General features: G+C 47.0%; 1 protein-coding gene across 7 annotated transcripts in view; it reads right to left on the reverse strand.

The window, feature by feature from the left end:
• The window catches only part of LOC144158632 (muscle calcium channel subunit alpha-1-like), a 649,353-nt gene that overhangs the window by 89,045 nt on the left and 533,995 nt on the right, over positions 1–26,313 (reverse strand). For all 7 annotated transcript variants that reach the window (XM_077689654.1, XM_077689653.1, XM_077689656.1 and 4 more), the window contains 11 exons: positions 24,461–24,505; positions 20,327–20,414; positions 18,094–18,254; positions 13,970–14,195; positions 13,346–13,553; positions 11,928–12,048; positions 9,034–9,110; positions 6,682–7,019; positions 2,674–2,695; positions 2,533–2,593; positions 1,213–1,498 (listed from right to left, as the gene is read on the reverse strand). In XM_077689654.1, coding sequence (XP_077545780.1) covers positions 1,213–1,498; positions 2,533–2,593; positions 2,674–2,695; positions 6,682–7,019; positions 9,034–9,110; positions 11,928–12,048; positions 13,346–13,553; positions 13,970–14,195; positions 18,094–18,254; positions 20,327–20,414; positions 24,461–24,505 — 1,633 coding nt within the window. The remainder of the gene's footprint in view (positions 1–1,212; positions 1,499–2,532; positions 2,594–2,673; positions 2,696–6,681; positions 7,020–9,033; positions 9,111–11,927; positions 12,049–13,345; positions 13,554–13,969; positions 14,196–18,093; positions 18,255–20,326; positions 20,415–24,460; positions 24,506–26,313) is intronic.

Genomic DNA, 26,313 nt, shown 5'->3' on the forward strand with positions numbered 1-26,313 from the left:
CAAATAAGCTACATAATTAGGAAAAAAAGGGAATGGCTATGCGACCCACTAGCTCATTTCCCGCAACAGAACCTGTGATGTCATACTTCTTCTTAGGTGGTTCGGGTGAAAAGGAAAAGGAAGTGCACTGGTGATATTATTGAGCCCAACTGGGGGCTCACCTGCATACAACCCAGTGCGGTGGGGAGCGGGAGGAGGGGGATATAAAGATTAGAGAGGAGAAAGGGGGTGATAAAGAGATAGGTTATGATGTCATACCAGACAGCTCTGCGATTGGCGGAGGGCGCTAAAAGCAAACGCAAATTAGGCAGAGCTTATAGCTTGCCGAACAAGCTATTTGCGCTTAAATTTACAGCAGATTCTTTTTAAAGCCCTAAGAATGGCGGGGCAAACAGTGGAAGTTACGAAAGCACACGTAAACATAGAAGTAGCAATGCGTATACTGCTGCTGATACTGCGCGCACTATGCTTGGCTTAGCTGCACAGGACTGCGGGGCTTTGGGGTTGTTTCAGACGACACTGGCCGATTGACGCAAGCGACGATGTCTTACGTGACCGTATTTGTCGAGCGAGAACCATGTTTCACAAAACGATTGTCTTCATGAACAAAAAGCCAGGTACAAATACGTTCACAAACAAACCAAAGGCAGAAAACGGCTTGCCGCGGTGTGGTGGCGCCATGTAGGTTCACTAACGGTAAACAAGGCCCTGTGACGTCATTGCAGACCACAAAAACGCACGATTTAGCGGGAAAATCAAACTTAAATTAATTCATTTCTCAGTGAATAAAGCATCGTTTGCATACGGACAAGCGCTGGGGGCACTATAAAACACGAAATCTCTCGAATAACACAAACTTGTGTTTTGTCTTCATGTCTCCTTTAATGTCGGTTTCCAGGTTACCAAAGCCCGATAAAGCAAGTGCATGAGCGTGTCGAAGATGCCGGCGCCTATCGGCAAACTGAATTTCTAGGTGTCAGACTTCTTGCTAAGTATGCAGTGGGCACAGTTTACAAACAGTATTCAACAAACATACTTCGTTCCCTATTCTATATAGCAAAACACCCATCTCACGGCGTCGAAATCACTCAACTCGTATCGAACCCGCCATCTTAAAGGGAAGAGTCCCGCAAGCCTCGTTCTTCCCCTTCCTTTTTTTACCCCAGCTCTGGTCCTAATAAAGTTAGCACCGTCATCATCGTCAGCACTCACCTGTTGTCGTGAGAGAAGATGAAGAACGAGCTGGCCTTGGGGATAGGCCGGATCTTGGTCTTGATGTTGAGCTCGGACATGCGGCGCGGCCGTGCCGACGCCACGGACTCCTCGTACTCTTCCTCCTCCTCTGCCTCCTCGTCCAGCTCTTCCTCATCGTCCAGGTCTTCCTCCTCCCCAACGTCCTCCTCTTCGTCCCCGTAGTCTTCATCGTCGTCTTCGTCGTCGTCTTCGTCTTCCTCGTCGCTACCGTCATCATCGTCATCGTCGCTTTCCTCTTGGTCAACTGCGGTCAACGATACAGGTCCAACTCACGGGGCGGGCTCAACAGCAAAAAAGGCGCTACACATTACGGACGATGAGCCCTGAATTATTTTGACGCACAGAAAATGGTATTGGCTGAGGTCGGCAATCCGTCACAGCAGTGCACGGCAGCTTCAATTGGAGGGTTTGCTTTCACTTAGCCTAAAGCGTGTCCATGTGAAACGTGAGGGCTTGTACTGCCAATTTTAGTGAACGCAGTGTATAAGGTGCCGTCCGATGGCGCTGAAGCTCAGCGCTAAAGACATGGCTAGAGTGCCGTACGACGGCACTCACATTTGACACGAAACAAGACATTTTATAGTGGTATTGTGACGTAGACGTTTCGCCTTAGCTAAATACTACAGAGGACGTTCGTTATAGAACGGTTCTCGTCATATTTTGTAGTTTCATTTTCAGATACAATTTCTATGGCTTAGGTTAGTTTTCAGAGCTTTGATAGATCGTTATATATTCGTTAGGTTGCCAGGCGCGAGGTTTCCTGAAGAAACTCCATTGAACGTCACTTTAGTGGAGTTTCTTGGAGTGCGTCCAATGGCACTGTAGACAGAGTGTATAGTAAAAGTGGTTTGTCCAGTAAGAACAATCATTGGTTAAGCGATCGCACTGATCACAAAGACAATTACGGAGCCCGTAGATTACTGCATTTCCAATGCAAATTACTGCAACATTTCCCTCCTGCATCTTTGCTGTCTTATTTTGGATAATAGAACAGCAATACACATTAGTAGCTCTTTTGGTGCAGTTTATAGTTTTCGCTGTCCCTATGGTGTGTACTTTACTCTAGCGCAATTGGCGTGCCAAAACACGTTACAGCCTCATGATACATGTTTGTGCGATACATTCCAATGGAGTTTGCGAAGGTGCGTCGGCAAGAGATACGGCAATCGACGCCGTCAACATAAGAACCACAGTTTTCCACGTGCGCACGCCTTGCTGCCAAAAATGCTCAGAGAATTGCAACGCAGTAACGCATTTCCTATTTAAGGTCCGGCTCACCTGGATTTTTCGCGCTTCCGTCATCAGCACTTGTGTCTTCTACCTTAATTTGTACTTGTGTCTGAAAGAAACCAGAAGCAATTTATCTACGTGAGACAAAAGCTGTATTCATTTGTTGGCGTGGATATGAAATGTGCTTACCTTCTCTTGTTTTTCTTTAGATCTGAAAAGAACAGAAGCCCAGCGAGGTTTAAAGAGTGCATAATCAAACGTATCCCCACACTCCACAATAGCCGCTATTCAACCTCGCTTAGCAGGAATTCCTGTAAGGTTCTCGGTGTGTTCTGTCCTGACCACGACAGGCTAGAAACCCAATCAATGGATGCCCCACAATGCCTCGCGATTTTCAAAGGCAACGTGGTGCTGTGCCAGCCAGTATTTTTCATCCTTGTACGTTGTATACCCACAATTCATCTAAACTCAATGCGCCGCATCAGGTTAAGAACAGGCTCTAAAGAAAGTCTACACAACTAAGGCATATTCGCAGTTGCGGACCGACTTGCCAGCCGGCCAGACTTGGGACCCGACTTGCGACTTGCCGGCCCGACGGGCCGGCAAGCAACTTTCTGTGCACCTCGATGTATTGGTCAGTGGTTTTAATGTACGCGTTTACGAACCAACGAACAGCGCGTCTCATCAGTGAGGAGAAACGTGTTTGAATTGTAAAAGCAAGTAATATTCGCACTAGCTGGATGGATAGCGGGACGGTAGGCTGGCTTGCAGCCTCTTCGTACGTCTATCGGCAAGCAGTTAATACCGTAGAGTTCGGAGGCGTCAGAACTTCTGCGTTTCTGAAAAGCAGCGAAATTTGCGAGCGGGATGCGAGTATTGTGGCGTGAAGGCACACGTGTGCATTTCTTCCTGCAATAATATCTTGAAAAGAGCCTGCTTGAGTTCGTTATTTTCGGAGCCTCCGGCAACCCGCAATGCTTTCGGCACTGTTCCAGGTCAGTACCATGTGTTCTACAGTGATTTCCGCTGAGACCGCGACTAAGGAACTATTACGTTTTCTACGGGCGACGAACTTGAACACTAGGCTATAGACTGAGAGCCTCCAGTGTCAATCACTGTCAGTGCCTCAGTGCTAGGCATACGTGTCTGGTCCAACTTTTCCTCTTTTGTTTCCTCTCTCTTTTTTGCCCATTTCCCCTTTCCCACGTGCAGGATAGCAAACTATAGTTGATGACAGGGTAAGAGTGCAGCTCCGCCCACAAGCGTTGTTTGGCCGCTAGCTGACTCTCCGCGGTTAGAAAAAAATAGTTCGTTATATTGCAGCTGTTTATACGCATGATTACTAATATGAGCGGCTGACAGTATAACCATCTGATTATGATGTCGTTTATATATGTTTCATTCCGAAGAATGAATGATTTTCACAGGAAAAAGAAAAAGTCATCCTCATTGTCATCCCCACTGCACACGAAATACGCAGCCTCAGTACATGCATAGTCAGTTTCTCTGATGCCACTTAGTGTAGCGATGGGAATATACGCACCATAAGCTTAGCAGGCATAATAAAAAGCTGTGCGCGTGTGTATTTTTGGCAATGTATAAAAAACTACGTGGTCATGTTGCGGGGCCACACATTTCCGGTTTCCTTCAACGACGTGGTTCAAAATCCACCAATCATGCAGTTTCGATGTTTATTTAGCGCTCTTATACATTTCAAAAATGCTACTGATGATTACAACCAACCAATGACAGTCAAGAAATGAAACGCAACCACATTTGATTACCTCAACAATACTCGCACTCGTTCATACTTTTGTATGTTCGATAATGTGCCCATTGGCACAAACAGAACACCATATGCACCCGTCTCTCGCAGCAAGGCAGGTTCATACCGATTTTCTTAAAGCTACCCAACTCAGTCTCGGATAATTGTGCACGAACGTTTACTTCTTCGCGAGTCTCTGCAATAATGGTTTAATCATACCTGTTTACGCCAGGGGGAAAAAAACGCCACACCGCTGCTCCGTTCGTACCCCAGCAGGCTAAAGCAATGCGCGAATCGGCAAGGAAAGATACCTTACATTGTAAGATTTGGCAATCGTCTTAATAACGTGTTCGGCTGTACGAGCGGCCGTATCCGACCAAAAAACACGCCGCACACGTTTGCACGATCCGCGTCGGGCCGGACGGACACCACGTTGGCCTGCGCTCAACATCGGGCGCAGCCTACGCTCACAGCAACAAACGAAAACGCTCGCAACTTGTCACCGCTACTGCCGTAGACGAAAGCAAATCGCATTATTTCTTCACAAAGGTTGCGTTACACCGACACAATTTCCACAATCACACCAGCAACAGATGCAGCTTCGACGCTTTGCCGTTCTCAGATCGAGTTCGTTGACGACGTTCCGAGTACGCAAAACAGCCCACCAGTGCCGCCACGATTTCCTCACGTACGTACAAACCACGACGCGGCAAGACACACACGGGACAGGTGACGATAAGCGGCTTCTTGATGCACTACAGCACATTCGTAACACAAATCGCCTACAGAGCTGTTGGTTCTCGGCAACCCCATTGTCGCTCGACAGCGCAGCAGCGGTGGGGAAGCGAGCGCGGCCATATTGGATGTAGTTCTCCTTTCAAACGTGCGTCGCAGGCGTCACACAAACGGCGAGACGCCATTGGTTGCGGATGAACACAAAATCCCTTTGATCTTGAAAAGCCGCTGCAGAGTTAAGCTGTCACCAACTATAGGCTCTAGCCAGGTTAACTTTCCTGCCTTTCTTCTACATTCTTCCTTCCTTCCTTCTACCTGTTCGTGTCGCACTAGTGTCATTTTTCTACAGCACATGGTGGAAGCACCAAGGAAGTCGCAGAGGTCGGGTAACAGCTCCGCTAAACGCAGTCGAATCATGGCTCGCCGCAAGTGTCAACCATGACCAACTATAGTTGGTCGTGGTGTGAACACCGCCTGATCGGGCGACGTGTTTCCGCTTCCCGCGTCCGAACGGGGAACGCGGCTTAAGCCTTTATCAATCCTGGAGCACCGTACAGTGCCTGGATCCACTAAAAATGGGAGGACTGCGCTCTAGCTTTGCCAGGCCCCTCTCGCATCGCAATCAGCCTTCACTCGTGATGCTCTTGAGTCACACACGGCACCCGCGACCGGTCAAAACTTTCGTCCACTGTTCTCAAGCCATCTATTGTGGGCAGTGCCGTACTGTCCGGTGGGTGCCGCAACGTGTCATTGCGGGTTTCGCGCTCGCGCCGATTTCTCGCCCACGGTCGACCCCGCCGACGACGCCCCCTTTCCTCTTTTCTGCGACACGGGTCATTAAAAGGACCATGACGATACATGTTTCGTGCATAAAAAAGACTTGCTTTGTCGTGATAAGAATGATGCCGATATTACTGCGACCTTCAAAACGAATAATGGAGATAATAAGGAAAACAAATGAATCAGTGGCGACTCTTCGGCCACTTTCGGGCGATTTCACCATGGCGTAATACAATCTCGTCTGTCCGATTGGCGGCCGTCAAGGAACATCACTGGGCAGCTCTATAGTGGGTCCTCTAGTTACGTCCGAGTGTATCACTGGAATGATGACGTACGGTTAACACGTTGTTTTAGTGCTGGCCCAAATTGCGTCACTCTTGCACTTATTATGTCATTGTAGCGCGAGATTGGAAAATTTTAAATGTTTTTTTCGGTTTAAAAACACCATTTTTTGATTGGAAGGGAGCTGAGGGAGGCAATTTTGAGGGTAAGTTGCGCTTGTCATGTTCACGGAGATGGATACAGGAAAAACCGTACACTTTCAGTAGGAGACTGCGCCGTCTTCTCGTGAAAGTGCACGTTTTTTGCTGCATCGGTCTGTGTGAGCATAACAAGCGCAACTTACCTTCAAAAGAATGTTACACCAACTAGCCCGACATCAAACTTTACTAAGCGAGGTACCAAAGGTGAATTCTTTCAAAATAAAATGAATTACGCTACGTATACAAAGACAAATAGGACGCTGTAGCAGGACTGGGACAAAGCGTAAGTCCTGGTTAGCGTCCCGTTTGTCTTTGTATAGGTACCGCAATTCACCAACTAGCCCCATTCTACGTTCTTTTCATCTTTAAAACTCAACAACATTCTATTTCGTCTTGTAACGCGTTAGGCAGCGTCCGGAAGCAACGCCCGCTCACATTTTGATGAGCGGTGCGTGGTTCATGTGGCCGGCCGGGGCGTCCGTCGCCTTGTCGGCGGGCGTGTGGCCCCCGTTGTTGTTGGTCCGGGCGTCGGTGGCCGCCTCGTCCTGACCGCCGCCTCCTCCACCGCCTCCGGAGCCGTTGTTGTTGTTCGGCTGCTGTTCGTTGGCCTCGCGCTGCCGCTGCTGCTCCTGCTGGCGCCGCTTGCGTTCGCGCCTGCGCCTCCGCCGCCGCCGTCGCCGCCTCAGGCGCCGCTTCCGCTCGTGGCGCAGCCGCTTCCGCCGTTCTTCTTCGTCCTCCTCGGCGCCTTCCTCTTCGTCTTCTTCTTCCTCTTCCTGCAATCAACGAATCGTAGAGTTGAGAGAGAGAGAGAGAGAGAGAGAATAATCGTTATGCAACAGCAATCGCTATCTTAGGGCGCTCTCCAGGGGTAAGTGGGGGGGGGGGGGGTCCAAGTGCGGGATACATTGGGGCTTGCTGGAGAGATGAGCCCTCTCTGCCAGCACCCGCTGGATGGCTAGGAAGAAGGACGCAAACTTTATTAAGAAAGGACGGCCGAATCCGCAGCGGGAAGGGGAGGGCAGGGAAGACGGTAATAATGCCCAGCCATGTAGGCCGCGCGGACGAAGCTCCAGAGTGCTGTCAATGAATCCTTGACGCGCCAAGACGGTTAGTACGGCTAGGGTCAAGCTGGTTGGCAGCTTCAGCCACTGCGGCAGTGTGATGTTAGAGAGTAGGGTGAAAGTTGGTGCGTGTGGACATGCAACTGTTATGAGCCTAATTGAGAGCACTGTTGACATGTGTAGCGGTGTATTGTGTAGGTAACATGGGGCCGAAAAAGGTGTAAGAAATAATTTATTTGCGGTCTGAATTGAACCTACTGGCGTTCGTTCGCAACAAAGACCATGACCAGCTGGTAAGATTGGAATAGGAGGGTTAGGGTAAGGAAGGGACTGTTCGGTGACAAGACAAGAGGAAACTACGTGCTTGGAATTTGCGTACGGAGGGGGTAAGGTGAGACAGAATGTGTCTGAGCGATGGTAGAGGTAGAGATGGGATGGACTGATTAGGATGTTCGGCTGCAAAGACCGAAGGGTTTGTACTTCTGCAGTGGAAAGGAAAGTGTTGGGTACTGGAAGCGTCTAAAACGAGGACCGGAGGTGTTGGTAGAGAAAACGTAAACCTCAAGCTGGCCATCTTCTGGCCGACGCAGGCGGTACTCGTTCGCTACTCTGCCCTTCCACTTTTCGCCTTACTGTTTCGCCGTGCCCTCCTCCTCCGCTTTCTTACTCGAACTCTCTTCTCTCCGCTATCTCCGTCATGCATTATCCGCTGATCTGTGCTTTCAGTCTCTCTTATCCTCATCCTCGCCGATATATGGTTCTCTCAGGTACGCCGATATAAACAGTAATGCTGGCACCAAAGTCACGATCAGGCGCTTAAAAAGTTCTGCCGAAAAGAGGAAAAAAATAACGCAAAGGGCCAGGAAAAAAACACACGAATGGCCGCAGCATCTGTGATGACTGTTGTGGCGTAGACTTGCCGCCTAACTTGCGCCAAAGCGAAGGAAATTTCACTTGCTAGATAGTTAAGGGGAGCACTACATATAGTCGAACATGCAAAAAAGATTTTGCTTCGTACTGTGCACCTTGAAAAGTTTCGCGGAGTCGGGACGCAGGAAGAATTTATCCCGTACTGAATTTCTAAAGAAAGAGACGACAGCCTCAGTAGCCCGCTTGTAAATAATTCGTAGTTGTGCTCCCATCTGGCCCAGGGCATCGCGTCAATTCGGGCATTCCTTGTGAATTGTAATGCATCTTCCTTACATGCCATGCGTGCAGGATTGCATGGAAGCGCGCACACACTTACACACAGATATCGATCAGGAAGATAATTCGAATCTGTCAATGATGTTATTTCTGTGGCATCGCCTTACTTTGTCTTGCAACAGAAAAACAGGGCAGGTACTTCGTTTTTTAAACTTTGGTGACCGCGTAGTGCTATGGAGCTATCTTTCATTCTGGTATTTTTGGCTTAGCAACTTTAAATTGTTTGACATCCGCCGTTTCCTTTGAGTTTAACTGTTTAAGAACTGGTTTGCTGTTTTTTTAGTCAGTGGGAGAACGCTTCATGCTTGAATTATTAATGCCGCGCCAAACCTCATTGTGGGGTTGACAACCAAATTCATTCATTCATTCATTCATTCATTCATTCATTCATTCATTCATTCATTCATTCATTCATTCATTCATTCATTCATTCATTCGTGCATCTGTTCCCTCACCCGTAGATGTTAAGCAAACGAATTTGGTAAAAAAAACAATGTAGGAAGTTGGGGGGCTTGCTTACCTTTTCTATGGCAGTGAGGCTTTCAGCGTCAGCCAGGTTGTCTACCGCAATGGCCAAGAATACGTTGAGCAAAATGTCTTCAGTGGAGGATGCAGTCAAGGAAAGCTCAGTAGGGAGTGGGGCGGGCGTTTTGCGGCTGCTGCCGTAGAAATAACCACTTTTTTTGCCACTTTCTAAGCGCCGTGCAGTGCTGGTTATCTGACCCTCAAAAACAGATTTTGTTCTCCATAGCCCTTTTTGCCGGTCATAGCTGCTTGTTTTTTCTTCACTGCAGAGGCATATCGTATTTCTGCGGAATTAAAACAAAGCATGTCGACGAGGGAGAAAACATCCCAGGTCACCTAGGCACTTCTAGGCGCGAAAGCCTTAATGTCCACTTGAACGCCTCTGAGGATCGTTTGAATTCGGCGCTGCGATAGATGTTGACTTGTGCTGTGATTGCATTGGCGTGAAGTATTAAAGACTAAAGACAATAGTCGCTCTTGGGCTACTTAAGAAAGAATTTTTGAACGAGAGTGTACAATGTAAAAAAAACTTGCGAACAACTAAACCTGCAATCATTCCTTCTTCATAATTGACTACATTGTTTTCCGAAAAGAAAGCGTTTTGATATTTGAGCCAAAACACTAATACATACCTGATGCATTGAGTGTTCTTTTAGTTATAAACGGACGTGGACGAAGTTTTTGTGATAGCAAACAAAAGAAAAACGCAACCAGAACACTATTTCAGCTACATAACACAAAAACTGCTCGCGCACAAGCCTTCGGCTCGTGACACAAAATAAAAGTTCTATTAATTAGAAAGACTGCTTTGTCCCGACAACAATGGCACCAATTTTATCGCAACTTCGAACTAACAGTGGAGATATTAAAAAAAAACGCTTGAAGCAGTGCCGACTGCTTGGCCGCTTTCCGGCAACCTTTCTACGATGCCACAGAATCTTGGTTGTGGGACTGGCGGCCGCCAAGCTTACCCATCGCTAATACACATCACTGGACGATTGTAATGGGCCCTCTAGTTTCGTTTGATTGCATCATTTGAACGCCAACAGGCAGTTAACACACTGAAAATTGTTTTACTGCTGGCCGATATGACTTCACTCCTACCCATAGCACGTCATTGCACTTCTTGCCTTTTTTCGGTTATAAAACGTCTTTCGCGGCTGACATGGACCTGAGTAGAGTACTGAAGGCTAGGTGTTTCAAAATAAACAAAGTCACATCTTCTCTTATGGCCCCTAAAAATAGGGGTCGACAGAATGAGCGCCATGAGTGCGAAAGCGGGAACATTGAATTTAATTGAGAAAACCTCAATTGCATCTATCATGGGAGTAATGAGACGGGCGGGAAAGTATGGTGAGACGTGTACAGGACAGGCAGTAACGTGGCAGGGGCGACAGAAGACTATCGTCTTTCGGCGACATTTGCAGCGAGCGATCAGATACGTACTAGTTCTTTTTTAACCCTTTCTATGTTAGTATGATGGCTGCAGATCATAATCATTTGGAAGTATTTATGAGAATTATGCTGCTATGCACTGCGGCCTGGCTCACTGGTGACTGGTTATATCGCTGGGTGAGGACAGCGAGGTGCGTGCTCTGCACTTTGCACCCGGTTTCGAGCACGTCGTTACCTGTCAGTACACTCTTGTTCTTGTGTTTGAATTACGCTAACCACGCGCAATGAAGTGCTTTCCAGCGACGTGGGCTTAGGATTTGCTTCGCTGCTACATACGCCGCCGACGCAGACACCGAGCGTTTCGCTGAATAAAGCATCCAATGCTTTCTCATTTCATTATTGCGATTGGGTTTTTACGCAGCGCCTCCAAGGGGCGTGTTGGCGTGATGTCACTCTCTTGCTGTTCGTGGTGAAACAAAACTCCGGCACTACTTGCGTCAAATGAAGCGCTGTGAATGCGGCTGCGTTGTGTGCTTCGGAACCGAAGCTTATGTTGGCGTTACATTATGGAATCCGAGTAAGAGAAAACAGCGTGAAAGAGGAACACTAAAGTTTGGAACATAATTTAAAATGATCGTGAATGCGACGTAGGGTATTCGAGCGGAAGCGATACGTACCCATTCAGCGAAAAATCGGACGTCTATAGCAGGCTCACAAATTCCTAGTAGGCGCTACACGTTCCATAGAGCCTGCCTCACCAAAAAAACACAAAAACCCTAAGAAGAGCGCCCATTGGCTGCGCGGCGTTTTATAGAGTGACACTCGAAAAATAAAAGGCAGATAAAATGACCCCAAACATGCAGAGGCACGTAAAAAAAAAAGGGGGGGGGGGGTCCTCTGGTTGAACCGGTTTCATTGTACCGCACGGTGCAGAGAGCCCTGTGGCGTTCGATCCGAAATTGATGTTTTCGCATGTAAAACCCATAACAAGTGCTTCGGTGTTTTTTTTACTTCGGTGGGCGTGCAGGACTATTAACCGGAGGGTGTACATAAGCATAATGATTATTTAACATGACAATATTTCAACCGTGTAAGGCATTTCATGACCTCAAAGCATGCTCATCGCCTTTGGGCAGAGATATCTGGGTACCTGCAGATGCATGGCGGCGTCTCGGTACCGCCTTCACCCCGAAAACGAATTAGTTTCGCGCAATAAAATAAAAAAAATGTGCGTTCGTGCAGGCGAACGTAATGTGTGCATGTTTATCTTTGTTCCCAAGAGAAGGAATCATTCAAGAAAAGGCGTAAAAACAGTTTCTTCCCGCTTTCCACTGCTGGTACGTTTGTGGCGTGGACGCCCAATCTGAAGCTGTTCCTCCCGAAGGAATACCGGAAAGAATGCAAGATTTTAGTGGCTGTAAGACTGCATGCACCCTGTGTCATCACCGACTCTTTGAGTACTTAGGGAGCAAGTCGAGCGCGAATAGAGGATACAGTTGCCGCAAATGAAAAGGATGATGAAGTAGATGCAGGCGACGCCTCCGAAAGAGCCCACGCCGCCGAAGGCTCGGATGCCGTCGTACATCACTACGTTCCAGTCCTCGCCAGTCAGGATCTGCAGGGGAGCCGTATCACACCATCACACTGCGCCCTCCACAGGTAACTATGCCACACGACGGAGACACAAGAACCATGTTTACACGCTCGAAATAGTTCATGTAAAAAAGTGCGCTTAGCGCAATTTTTACGTTTAGTTCACTTTGGCTTCATTTTTAGATGGATGTTTCATTCATCCCGTGTGTGGAAGTAGAATAGGTCACTATTTTGTGACCATCCGGTCACTGTTGGTGATTTTGTTTGGGAGACAGAGAGAGAGAAACAACATTTATTTGTCCAACATGGTTTTGATGCAAAGGAGGACGAGCCTCTTCACCCCCTCAGACGGCGGCCAGAAGTCCTTGGGTTCCGGCGGCGTCTTCGGCCATTTGGACAACCCGGATCTGTACATCCGGATCGGAGCTGCGCAGAACGGTTTGCCACTGCTCCTCGGTCTTAATTAATAGCAAAGCACCTAACGAATTCTTTTTCTGGGGACATTCCCAAATAATATGGCGCAGGTCTGCTCTGCACGTACATAGCTTACATTCGCTCGTGTAGAGCCCCGGGTAACAATGGCTGTACAGGACCAGATTGGGGAATGTATTTGTCTGCAAGAGGCGCCATGCTACAGATTGCCATTTGTTGAGAGTACAGTGAATACTGTAGGCATTTAGTGTGGCAGCCAACAAAAAGCCAACTTTGTGGAGGAGGCACATACCATTCGCGAAATCTCCCTCAATCATATTCGTCACCGCCCCGCACGTCCCCCAGTAATCTTTCCGTCGTCAAGTAAACAGTCTATTTATTCTTGTAAGATCAATGGAACCATGTTATCACTCTTGTTATGTTCAGGCCAGGAATCTCTAGAATCTGTGCTTTTCTTTCTTTTTTTGCAGGGGCAGGGCAACTCGAAGGAGGGCTGACCCAGCGCCACGGTTGCTTTGTTGGCACATTTGTCTAGTAATAGGTTTCGCGACGTCGGCCGCTTCCTTTTGCGTTCCTGAGTCCGAGCAGCTACTATTTGAACACAAGTAGCGGTGGAGAAGGTGAGGCACAGAAGAGGACAATAAGAATGGGTAGTTGGCTTAGTTCGCTAGATGACATCCTAAGATGGCGAGCGCGGCTTCGGAAAACGTGGCGTCAGAGCCCCTCATGACTTTTCTCCCCTCCATGCCTCAGGCTCCATCTTCTCTAAGCCCGGTGGCGTCACATATAGTCTCGCCGATTTCCAAGACTGGGCACTTACTCTTCTACCGTCAAACGTGACCCCAGTGCATTTGATCCCTTTCGGCGTTCTCCAACAAGGAACCCACCTGGAATACCGTGAGCAAAGCCTGCCAGAAAGTGTCGAAGTTGCTGCGCGGCTTGTCCGTGTAGGGCCGATTGAATTTCCCGCCGAACACCTGCATGCCCAGTAGGGCGAAGATGACGATGAACAGGAACAGCAGTAGCAGCAAGCTGGCGATTGATCGCATTGAGTTGATCAGCGATGCCACCAGGTTGCGCAGCGAAGCCCAGTACCTGAGAACGAGGGAGCGGAGGATGCGGTTATGACAAAACATTAAGTTGCTTCGAAGAACATAATTTTGGTCCCTACAAGGAACTACTTCAAGAAGTCATAGGCGAGACTTTCATAGGCGGTATTACAGAGAGTATTTCAGGAGTACTCCATTCCAGGCGCATTCCATGGAGTCACGTGCAGGGGCGGTATTCTCGAGTTTTGTCCCTTTTGCGTCCCTTTCAAAAGTGTCCCTTTTGGCGAGCCCTGATTGGCTAAAAGCAAACGACCGGAAGTGATGTAACGCAAACGCAACAAACCTACTGCCAACGCTTACTGCTTAACCGGAAGTACGTCACGATGAAAGGGACTCAAAAGGGACGTTTTTAAAAGGTACAGTTACGATAATGCCGCCCCTGGTCAATTTATTCGGACTCACTTGGTGACCTTGAATATCCGGAGTAGCCGAACGCAACGCAGCACGGAAACGCCCAGCGGGGGCATTATGTCGGTGTAGGTGAAGACCGTCTCCAGGATGGAGCTGATCACCACGAAGCAGTCGAATCGGTTGAACAGAGACACGAAGTACCCCTGGAAACCCAGGCTGTACAGCTTCAGCAGCATCTCTAGCGTGAACAGCACCACGAAGAACATGTTCGCCACGTCTGCGAGGGGGAAAGAGCACCAGAGGGGGTCTGTTGTCAAGCGGTGGCAAAGGTTTCTGGAACACCCGCACAGTAGAGGTGGTCGCTGGCAAGAAATACAAAGGGCGCCATGGCGAAAATAAATGAGGTGTTAGGTACAGTCGGAGCTGTTGCTCCTTGGCGCTGTCACAGAAGCAGACACATATACTTCTTCTATCTTCTTCTGCGGTACTTACAACTTTTAGCGGGCGTATTCGAGATAAATGTGCATGATTGCCTTGCAACCGTATACCAGAAGGGAAGAGCACCTACTAAGTCCTTAAAAAAGTGAGGCTTGCCTTCCCCCTTTTTTCGGAAATTTCGGAAATTTTCGGAAATACGCTTGAACGAAACAAATGCGTAGTGTTCTTTCCGCATTAAAACGGGTCACCTTGAACGATAAAAGATCGCGCACCAATTAATAATTAAGCACTTTATAATCACGAGTATCTGGTGGAAGCGTCAAAGTTCTTACACCCGACAAGAAGTCTTGGCCATACGCTCGAATACAACGACTGAATTCATAAAGAAATCAGCCTGACGATGGAAGATAGTCCATGTACGCCGAAGACCCCACGGTGTACAACCGGGTGAACTAATTCAATGGAATGTTTTCGATGGAAAGTCTGTCCACAAAACGTCGTTCGATGAAACTGTGTTTGATGAAACGGCTTCTATAAAGTGGCGTTGGATGTAATGACGTTCGATGAATTGTCTGCAACTTAATTTCGATGCCGTCTGAGAAGAAGCATGCAAATACACGGCCATTTTTTCCAGTGAGACTACTTGTTTTCAACATTTCATAGCATCAAATTAAGTGCTGATTAAATGTGCAGATTTTCTGAATTTCCAGGAACTATGCAGCTAGAAGGTGAGCCTATTGCTTACAAAAGCGAGGATAGCAGGTGTCATTAATGGAGAAATGCGATTCCATTTAACTTAAACTCCTTTGTGATATTTCCGACTCATAAAGGCCCGCGGGTAAGGCCATATGAAAACGATAATCTGAGCAAAACTTGAAAGATACGTCAGCTTACTTGCGTGAAACCTCTTGCTCGACTGAAAACCGCTTTTTGTTTCGTTTGTGCCGCAAAGTGCTCACTTGGTTCCAAACTTTTCCAAAGGTACTACCCCGTTCTCCATCCTGCCTCCTTTGTACGATAGACATCAAGTCGCGAAAAGAGACGTCAGCTTACGGCGTTTCCTTTACGGAACGGCTTCCGACGGCCCCCTTTTTAACGACTTCGCCGCCAGGCCATTGTCGAAAGCGCTGCGCCGACGTTTTCTCCGCGATGTCATTTCCGCCCAGCCCAAGCAAGCGCCTTTCCAACTCGTAGGTCGGTGCCATGGTCTGCGCCCACTGCCGAAAAATGCTCGTCACGGCGCTCTCTAACTTACACTGCTTGCAAAGTGTTTATTATCGCACCGTACAGCGTGCGCAATAGGTTCGCGTGCTCTACAAAGCGCCGTGTGCCCGTTCGTCTGTCCAGGCGCCTACGGCGCATGCGCGTTTTGTACCAGTAGTTTTCTCACACAAGAAAACCTGCTACGCACGCAGTGTCTGCTCTAACTGCGTCTGCTAGATTCAAGCTAAAGCGGGTAAACTCAGCAAGACGTAGTGATATGGCCGGTTTTATGACCCGGGCGCGGAGAATAAAATCTCACAACCCCAACAATTAGCTGGGCCGCTCTCCTTAGCGCAACTGCGGCGATTCGTGTGAACTCGCGTCCGAGCCGCAAGGCATGATGCTGCGCCCTCTGCAAGGGTCAACAGTACGAAAGAACCTTCCTCCGATCCAGCTGCGCGTCGTCATAAAAGACGTTAAATAACATTAGGCCCAAGTAACATTCAGCAGTATCAATGCCAGCTTGGGAACCTTAGGCAAGGGTTTGGAAAATCAATAGCCTTTGTCAGTTCACGTACAGCTTTTTTGCACCGTAAATTCTCTCTCTCTCTCTCTCTCTCTCTCTCTCTCTCTCTCTCTCTCTCTCTCTCTCTCTCTCTCTCTCTCTCTCTCTCTCTCTCTCTCTCTCTCTCTCTCTCTCTCTTTACTTAGTATCGATCTTACCGAGAACCTTTATCTACCAAGGGCGATCCAGAGTGACCCCTTGTCAGTGGCGGCATAGCAGCGGAAACACCTTGGATCAGGCCCAATACAGGAGAGATTCTAGAATTGCAAGAGTGCTATCCTCTGGGTAAAGCCATTACCCCTTATCGATACGCCACCTCGTCTAGGCATCACACACATTTTTTTGATGTGCGCAGCAACTTTCCTGTCACCCTACCAGCAGCGCTTCCTCGTTAGCTTGACGGACAGTGCCCGACAAACAAATCCATAGAGTTATCTGCACAGCCGAAGAGGTCATGGCAGACATCAATGATGGCGGGCTACTGAACTCAGTCTGCCTATGTAAAAAAAGTGATGAAGTATTTATGAGTATATAGAAACACTTATAGTGCAATAATTTAATGGGTGTCTGATTTAAAATCTTGAGTTTGAGTTTTGTGACCCGAAGCCTTTATTCGCAGTTTCCGGGGTCACCCGCCGCGGTGGCTCAGTAGCTATGGCGCTGCGCTGCCGAGCCCGAGGTCGCAGGTTAGATTCCCGGCCGCGGCGGCCGCTTTTCTGATGGAGGCGAAACGCAGAAACGCTCTTGTGTACGAGATTGCGGCGCACGTTAAAGATTCCCAGGTGGTCAAAAATAATCCGGAGCCCTCCACTACGGCGCGCCTCATCGCCTGTGCTGCGTCGGCGCGTTAAACCCCCACAATCAATCAAAATTTCCTGGGTGCCTTATAAGATGAATTCAAGTATTTCGAACCACCAGTGGTTTATTAGAAAGCCTACAGCGTACAATCGAAAAGCGTACAATGTATCTGTGTTTTTCTCAATTTCTTTTTGCTGTCATGGACTACATATGCGCAGGTCGAGCGCCCTTCCCGAGGATGACTTGAGCAACGTCCCGGAGGCGGGGGGAACCATCCTCACCAATGCATTAGCATCACTTCCACTACCTCACTGCACATAGCAAAATTGGCACTTCTTTTACAGCCACGACCGGTCCAAAACAGATAAAGTAAGGACAGGACGTCGAGTTGTGGTTCGTTGCTTTTTTCTTCATCGAAACTCAATTTTGCTAGTGGCACTTTTTTTACAGCCACGACCGGAACGAAACAGATAAAGTAAGGACAGGACGTCGAGTTGTAATTCGTTGCTGTTTTCTTCATCGACACTCAAGTTTGCTATTAAAGAACGCCGTATATCCTCGAAAAGTCCCACTGCTCACCATGCTTGGTATGACGTCAGTGCAGGGAAGGGAAACAGCGTCGTGCTAATGGTTCGGTAAGATTGAGCATGTCCTCCAAAGTGACATCACCACAGGAAGTGGACCTATTTGCCGCCCCGAAGTCATCGACATCGCCACTTCGGGCTATCAAGTAACTCTTAATTTAGAGTAACCTGACAGCGACATCCGCGGCATTTTGTTAGAAAGCCGCGGATGTCCCTAATAATGTGGGTTATCCCTTCATCATAATGAAGATATTTTATGCGAAAGTTCCATGGCTAGGGTTCCGTGTACTTTTTATGTCTGCGAACAAGAACTCGCAAGATTCCACGTGTCTTTGAAATGCGATGCGTTCTGTAGCGCGAGGCGTCGGAAAGCAAACATCCAGGTATATGTGCTATACCGCATGTGCCATACTTGAAACTTTATTAAAGCTTGTTGCATATTTAAAAACTCGCTCTCTCACCTTTTTGGGTGTCCACACACAGCCTGTATACTGTTCAATTTTTATGTCCAAGTGCATCATGCGGGAAGGGGGCCAACACAGCTGTACAGCTCCTTGCCTACCGAGATGTCCAAAGTGACAGCGTACCTTGAAAGCGGTCCAGCCAGGGTGGCTGCGTGTGATGTTCGGAGGCCAGCGTGAGCGTGTTGAGAAACACGAGCAGGATGACGATCCAGTAGAAGGCCTGCGACTTCACGCCCTTCCGGCAGGCCCGCCGGAGCCGCCGATTGGTCCGACTCAGCTGCTTGCTGCGAGGAGGCGATTGCAAAGGTCCGAAATAAGCCCCCGTACGGATTATGCGGAATGTACAGGACACGATTCTGGGGTATTAGGAGTGTCATCACGTTAGCACCGGCTGCACTTTTTATAACTGCATTCGCGCTTCTAACTACCACCCACGAAATTGCCAGCAGCCAAAATGGCAACGATTCGGTGAGGGAAACAGTCGCAATGGCAAAGACCCCAGAGAAGGGTTTTGCTTCCGGGATACCGTGGTGTTCTGTGGCGTCAGTCCCTTATGTTACATGTTGCTTACAGGTTAGTTTAAGATCAATCTGATTACTTTTAACACCACCCAGAGAAATTGGGCATTAAGATGTGGGATGGGACAGCACATAGCTCATGTAACAATTTCATAAGGCCCGACTGAAAAGTTCGCCTTTTCCCTAATTTTGAATTTTGAAAGGCAATTTGACTGTGACAAATGGTCGCACCCATTGTCGTCAGGGTGCATCTTCGCAAGTAATCAATCCACACAAAATTCGTACCCTAAAACCACAACGGATACACTGCTCGGGAATACGGCCCTAACGTTACAAAGTGTAATCTATTTGAAGCGATCATAAAACTCAAGTGGTGTTGAATGCGTGCGACGAGCTTATAACCGAGCCTAAAAGAAATAAAGACGCGCCAGTTCCCTCTATCTCACCGTGTCGGGTTATGTACGTGGCTATAGTTACACCTCACTGACAAAAAAAAAGTAAAACTGCCCGAAAAACGAGGACGAATACAATAGGGAGACAGGACGAGCCCAGTTTTATTTCTTTATCAGTCATGTGCCAACTAGCCAACAACCAAGTCCTTTTATATCTACTCCTCGTTTCCGCTATTCTTGTTTGACACGTGCTTTCACACGCGCAGCGGTGGCTGCAGGCCTGTTTTCACAGTGTTTATGTTTACCCGCCCAATTTTTTGTAAATATCATGGGAGCGTCGACCGTTCTGTTGATCAGCGCCGTACAACGGAGTGATACCGCCAACGCGACGAGAGTTGACGCATGCGCAGTAAGCCCTGGCTGGGGCGACCGGCGTCTGCTAGGCTCTTCCAGGAGCTGTGTGCAGGCCCGAATTGTTTCCTTCCCTTATCACACTGTTTTTCACACAAGGCCCGTTGCGGCAATATTTCATAAATTGCTAAAAAACACACCGTTCGAGGTTTGCTCGCGGAATGCCTATGCTGATGGTATTGTAGTCACTTTCACTTCCCTTCTTTGCCCCGTTAGTGGCTGATTGGAGGGCAGTGTGGCAAGCACAGGAAAAAAAGCGCAGACAGCTTTCTGCTCTTGGAACAGCCTAGCAGACGACAGCCGTCACAGCCAGTGCTTAGTGCGCATGCGGGAACTCTCGCCGAGTCTGCTGCGTCGCTCCGCCGTACGGCGCGGATCACCAGAACGGTCGACGCTCCCTTAATATTGATAAAAAAAACTCTGGTTGATTCCTCTGTCGTAGGAATCAGTAAAACACGAAAGTGAAATGTACAGCGAAATGTGCAGCAGAGCATAATTTGTGGGTCGGCGGCTGTCTTGTGGGTGTGCTTGGCGAGCGACGTCCTGCTGGCGGGTCACTTCGGAAGAGGTGTACTGGCGTCATTTCCGTGACGATTATCCTCTTTTTCCTCATTGTTCCCCTTTCCCTCGTGCAGGATAGCATACTAGGCCATAGCCTGGTTAACATTCCTGCCTTTCCTTTACGTTTTCTCTCTCTCTCTCATTTCCGTGACGGATATGACGTCAGTGAAATCTTGGTGTATACCGGCATAAAACACTTTCGTGCTAAAATATGAAACCCGAAAACGAACAACCCTAAGTATAACGTGCTCTCTGGTTCTAAAGGTTGCTTCCCCGCAAGAAGACCTTGTTCGCAGGGGTGCACCCTTTGCAGGCCGCTTGCTTCATTGTACAGGCGTCCCTTCCGTGACGGATATGACGTCAGCGAAATCTTCGTGTATCCGGGAATAAAATACTTTCGTGCTAAAATTTGGCGGGTGTATGCACAACGCGAGCCCTTCAGACATTCATTAGGCAGTGTAGTCCCCTGCTTACCTCTTGGAAGTCCACCAGGAAGGGACCACGACGTCGCCGCTCGTCGTGTCCCCTTCCCGCTGTTGCTCGCGGTCCGTGTCTTGGTTCGCTGCATCGCCCCCGGCATGGGTTAATAGACACGCCACTCACACTTCAACACGGGTGATTCAGAGTAAAACGAACGCGAGCATCCTGAAAAACGGCTCCCGATCTGCACTTAGAAAACGTTCTCGTGTATTGAAAGTAGTCTTCTTAACCAACCTCATTAATTGCAGAAATTCAGTAACAAGTCAATATTCAAATTAGAAGCATGATCAGGGTCGGAACTGTCAGTTTTATCGAATTCATGTTTGTTTCAAGTGCCCATCCTTGATTGGCTGAAAGCAAACGACCGGATGTGACGTAAGAAGAAATGCCAGAAGTCGATTTCTGTGGATATCATTGGTCAGAGGTCTGGCAAGTTCAACTACGTCAAGATTGAAATAGACGCGAAATGGACATTTCCAAAACGAACACAACTCAAACCTCCGCCCCTCTATAAGTAGATTCAAAATGGCTTCTTCCAGAGAATCTCTCTATGGTGTAATGGTACCGTTTATGGGCATCTCATGACTTCTGGGACGATCCTATGCCACAGTGTATTTACGTTTGGCGGTGTAATGTGTCTCTAGTATAAATATGCAAAAACATAGAGTGATGTTGATAGTCGCATGAAAAAAGTTCGGTAGCTAAACCCATCACAAAACGTGAAAGTATAATTACCTATGAATTTGTTTTTACTAAAACTGGGCCAGAAATAATAACTTTAGCGATGCTACAGAAACAGTAACTCTAGAGCTGACTCATAGGCTTCGAACGGGTAAAAACAGCCTTTCTCGTAAGCCAGCATGGAGCACCTACTGTAAACAAGAGTGACCTGAGTGACTTGCTTCATATAAACATAGCTGCACGAGACTTCACGTAACAGTGTGAACATTATGTACAGGCGCGGAATTTTTCTTCGGGTCTTGCCATTGCTACTAATGTTCTAGCGCTTAACCCAGCAGTGTTAGTGCGCTCCAGTGTAGCACAAAATATCATACAGCAACTGCACAAAAACAAATTGTGAGCTTCGGCCTCCAATCCATTTTGTTTTCTCTTTTACGTCAAAGATCTGCGGCAAAATCGTAACTGCTGATGTGCTCTTGGACACCACAGTCGTCCCAGAATACATCCTCGGACTCCTGCGGCGTCGGACTCCTTAAAACGTGATCCTACGTGGTGGCTCAGTGGCTAAGGTGTTGCGCTGCTGAGCACGAGGTCGCAGGTTCGATTTCCGGCCGCGGCGGCCGCTTTTCTGGTGGAGGCGAAAAGCAAAAACGCCCGTGTGCACGAGATTTCGGCGCACGTAAAAGATCCCCAGGAAATCAAAACTAATCTGGAGCCCTCCACTACGGCGTGCCTCATCGCCTGCGTTGCGTCGGCGCGTTAAACCCTACAATCAATCAATCCTTAACACGTGCTTCAATTGCACGTTTGGTGAGGCCACAAAGATTTCACCACGTCGTCAAACATTTTAGCATGCAACTCGATGGAACGTTTCTAGATCATCTGATTGGACGTCGCGATACAGCTCGGCAATCGAATTAAATGTTCCACAGTGCCAAGCGTGATTCAAAACTGCTGCTTTCGCTGGTGCCATCATTTCTACGTCGGACTTTCGGACGCCCTAAACTTGGTGTATGTTCCACTTTACGAGGAAACTAATGAGATAGTGCATGCAGCATTCGAATTTAGCCGTGCACTTCATACAGGCTCGAACGATCCATGCACATTGGTGACTCGAAAAGTCATGCACACACACACAGGTTCCACACAGACACAGGCACAACTGTTCCGACAATATAACACCAAATACAACACAGTGCAAAGTTAAAGCTTCCTTCACCTACAGCAATACAAACGGTACCATGATAGGTTTTTGCTAGGGGCCCATTTATTTAAGTTATTAGAAAAAGGAACTACTCTGCCTTGCATCTAAACCTGTCCTACTCATAGCCTCGACTTCTGATTTGCAACGTCCAGCACTTCGCCTCCAAGTGAACTTGCCAACACGAAAAAATTCCCAGAATTATAAAACGCGAAACTACGAAATTCGGGAGATGAAAACTTCTAGAACATTTCGGCGACATATGCTAAAAAACAGGCTTACAAGGCTACTAATTGAATTACATAAACCTGAAAATCAGCTGGAAAGCAACACCTTCAAAACAGTGCGTTCCTTTTATGCAAGTAACGATCCAGTTACAGCATAATTTCTCGAATATTCTGATGTGTGCTAGTTGCAATATGTATGTCGGTGTACTTTTTTTGTTCTTTGCTGTATTTTTTCTACCAATTTCTTCCTAGAATACTTCTTGTAAGTTGTCTCCAATTTTTGATAACAACTTTCAACATTTCGTTCTTTTGTTTAGTTTCACGTTGGCGTGTATCGACTATTCGATTTGTAGTGCTCCAGCCCACTTCCTAGCGGGTTTCTGTCATAGTTTTTGCGCAGGGCATGGCGTTTTCTAACGAGCTCATACGTATCTTTTTTTTTTTTTTTGGTGTGTGCAGAATAGCTGTCTTATCAGTTTTGCAGCTATTTTTGGCGCAAGAAACCTCATTCAGGTGATATTTATAGTAATTACTCATTTTTTTTAACTTCTTGCTTATGTTATCCGAAACATTGGACGTTTTACGTTGGGTCGTGCTCGTGCTAAACGGAGGCTGTTGCTCTGTCAAGCTGTCATTTGAGAAAGCTCTTAATGCCGGTTTCCGGCATCGCGTACTCTATATACGGTGTCAATAAATTTAATTTATCATTGTTCAAGTTTTCTTCCATTCGTTGCAACCTTAACTTTTGTTCTCATTCCTTAGCACACTGAATGATCGACACCATTGAATTGGAAATATGCGCGGCAGAACGTATAAAGTGACTGGTTTATTGGCGCGAGGCAACGGGAGAAAAATGGCGAAAGGGATTGCTTCCGTTTGACCCCGTAACTACACGAAGTTGCGAACTCTAAGAATAAAAGTAGATAACTACGGAGCCATAAACTTTCACGTCTGGTGTCAAACGCTGCTTTGTATTTATAGAGCTTTACTCAAGTTGGACTTCTTTAGTTCGAAGAACGAAGGCTTTGGTGAGCACGAGGTCACCAAACATTTCCTACAAATCGCTGTCTTCATAGTTCATTTACAAAGATGGCGTTGGTAAAAAACCCTAAATTCATTTTTATTTTATAGAATTTTAGAAATGCTTCCCAAGTGCATGGTCCAGCCATTTGTCCCATGCAAAACTCATTTTTGCACATACAAAGCGAGCACTTTAATGTGATGTTTTAACTTGACTCAATACTCGAAAATATACTCTGAAATATTTAAATATATTTAAAGGCCAACATGGACAAATGACTACGGAAAGGACAACAAGCGCATTTTCCCGCAACATGCGCATATATATTCCAGCAAAAACCATTCCGCAATGACAATTACAAAGAATATCAGAAATACAATATCTGCATTTTTAAGGAACACATGGAGCTTGACTGCTGCAAAAGACTAAGCAGTTGTATTTCCGAACTCTATTCGCTGGTAAAAACCAAATAATTTTTGAAATGATCTGTGACATCAGTGGGCGAAGACTGCGCTGAAACTTCTCTGCGTTTAATTTCTCATCGCAGCTTATTGTGACCATGCACCCTGTCATATATTAAGCGTCTGTCGTAAACCATAAAAGTACAATTACAGCTAACCGTATCCCCCGGAGATCTCTCAAAGCACATAGCTGTCTTTACCGTGCGGAGTCGTACTTTGGTTGTAATTTTGAACAGCGAAAGAGGGTGTATTATGCCTCTTCCGGGCCATTTGACAAACTAGTAGGGTCATCAAACACTGCCTTCGGCACACGCACCACAAAAGCCCGTCCTTTAAGCGCTACATATATGCTTGCCGAAACAAGCGACACGAGCAAGCGACAGGCTAAGTGTACGGAGCAATCATGCAGTTCCGTGCAAAAAAAAAACAAGAATGCACAAATAAGTGTAAACAGTCACAGAAATGGGGCCTTGTCTCGGCCACAAAAGGCTCTACTCAAACGGTGCAAGGCAGGGTACACAAGGTGGATGTGCTTACTAAGCCTGTCTTCGGCCGCCTCCTTGTCGTCCGCCTCTAAGTCCTCTGCGGGAAGAGATCGATGACGTCACTCGCGCAGCAAAGACAACACTGTCCCGGTACAGCGACGGCACTTCAAGGTATACGGTACGGGAGGTGCATTAAATGAACAATCAAAACGTTTTGTTTCCGTTCTTAAAAAAAACCGCGACACGTGTTTTTTTCCGCGTTCTACAAATAAAAGCCAGTTAGTGATATCACTTATTTCGTAGTTCTAAAGGTACGTTTGTATGACTGAGTGCTTTCTACATTTTTAGGGACAGGTATGCTCAGATTCAAGCAATCTTTGGAAAGCGGTGAAAAAAAAAGCAGAATTTAAAGGAAAGATTTAGTCCTGTCTTTCATTTTTCGTGAAATAAAACAGCAATTATGTTATCAAAAGCATAGCTGTGAGGGCTTAAGTGTTGATGTAATCTATCCTAAACCCATCAGTTACGTCTACCATGGAGTACCTAGTACCAGTACCATCGTGAACCTAGTACAGCTGAGTAGTTCTTGACATGAGCCCGGGGACTATTATTTATTTATTTCTCTGGTTTAGATAACGCAGTGCGTAGTGAAACGTCTAGCATAAGATCCCAAGACCAACTGTGCCCATAGCAATGATGATGATGATTTTGGGTTTAATGGCGCAAGGCCAACAAAGGCAAAGAGCGCCATGACAATGATGAAAGAGATGATAAAGATTTGTAAAGGAGGCACTAGTTTAAAAAACTTTGCTCAGGGGGTTGGTGTATAGGGCCATAATTAAAGCATAGTGAGTATACTAAGATAAATGGTGTATAGGTTCATATTAAAACAGTGAGTGCAAGCACCTAAGGTGTAAAGTCTCAGGTTCCACCACTGTTTTAAAACACATAATGAACACAGGTGAGGTTATGGTCTATATGATATGTATTTTAAAAAGTCTACATCTGCTAGGTAACTAAAAACTTTTTTGTATGGGAACATTGGATGGTCTGATAAAAATAGTGAAGGGTGCAAGGGAATGTTATATGTGTAAGCTTCATTAAAATGACGTTTCCTTTCAATGATGCACATGTCACACTCAATAAGCATATGAAGGACAGAAAGCTGACCCCCACATCGATGGCACTGTGGCTTGTTTGCGTCTGTTAAAAGGTATGAGTGTGTGATGTGTGTGTGGCCAATTCTAAGTCTGCATAAGGCCACTTCTATTGATCTAGCATGTTTCTCAGAGGGAGGTTTTTCAATTTTAGGTTTAATGACATGTAATTTGTTGCTTATTTCTTTATCCCACTGTTGTTGCCAGTGCTCTCGCAGCTTCCTTCTCACATAAGGTTTGAGGTCTTCATATGGAACCAGCTTAATATCTATGCTTTCACGAAGGGCAGCAACTGCAGCACTTTGGTCAGCGGCTTCATTTCCAGCAATGCCACAGTGGCTCGGAACCCAGCACACTGTGACAGCAAGCTTGAGACTATAAGCCGAGTACAGAGCTCTTAGAACAGCATTAAAAGTTGGGTTTTTACTAGCCTTCAGAGATGAAAGCTTTGTAACAACACTCAGTGAGTCTGTGTATATAACTGAGCTCTTAATTTTGTTTTGGAGAATGTGGTTCAAAGCTAGCAGGATACCATATGCCTCTGCAGTAAATATACTAGTGTTCGTGTTCATTGTTTTGGACAAAGTGAATATGGGGCCAATTGCAGCACAAGACACCGCTGCAGAAGTCTTCGAGGCATCTGTGTAGAATTCAGCTGCCTTGTATTTGTCCCTGAGTGACAGAAAGTGCTGAGTAATAACGAAGTTTGGCACGTTTTTCTTTTGCAGTTCTCTGAAAGACATGTCAC

Source organism: Haemaphysalis longicornis, unplaced genomic scaffold (assembly GCF_048455015.1).
Source record: "Haemaphysalis longicornis isolate Haplotype H1 unplaced genomic scaffold, Haemaphysalis longicornis Haplotype H1 scaffold_10, whole genome shotgun sequence".
Lineage (NCBI taxonomy): Eukaryota > Metazoa > Arthropoda > Arachnida > Ixodida > Ixodidae > Haemaphysalis > Haemaphysalis longicornis.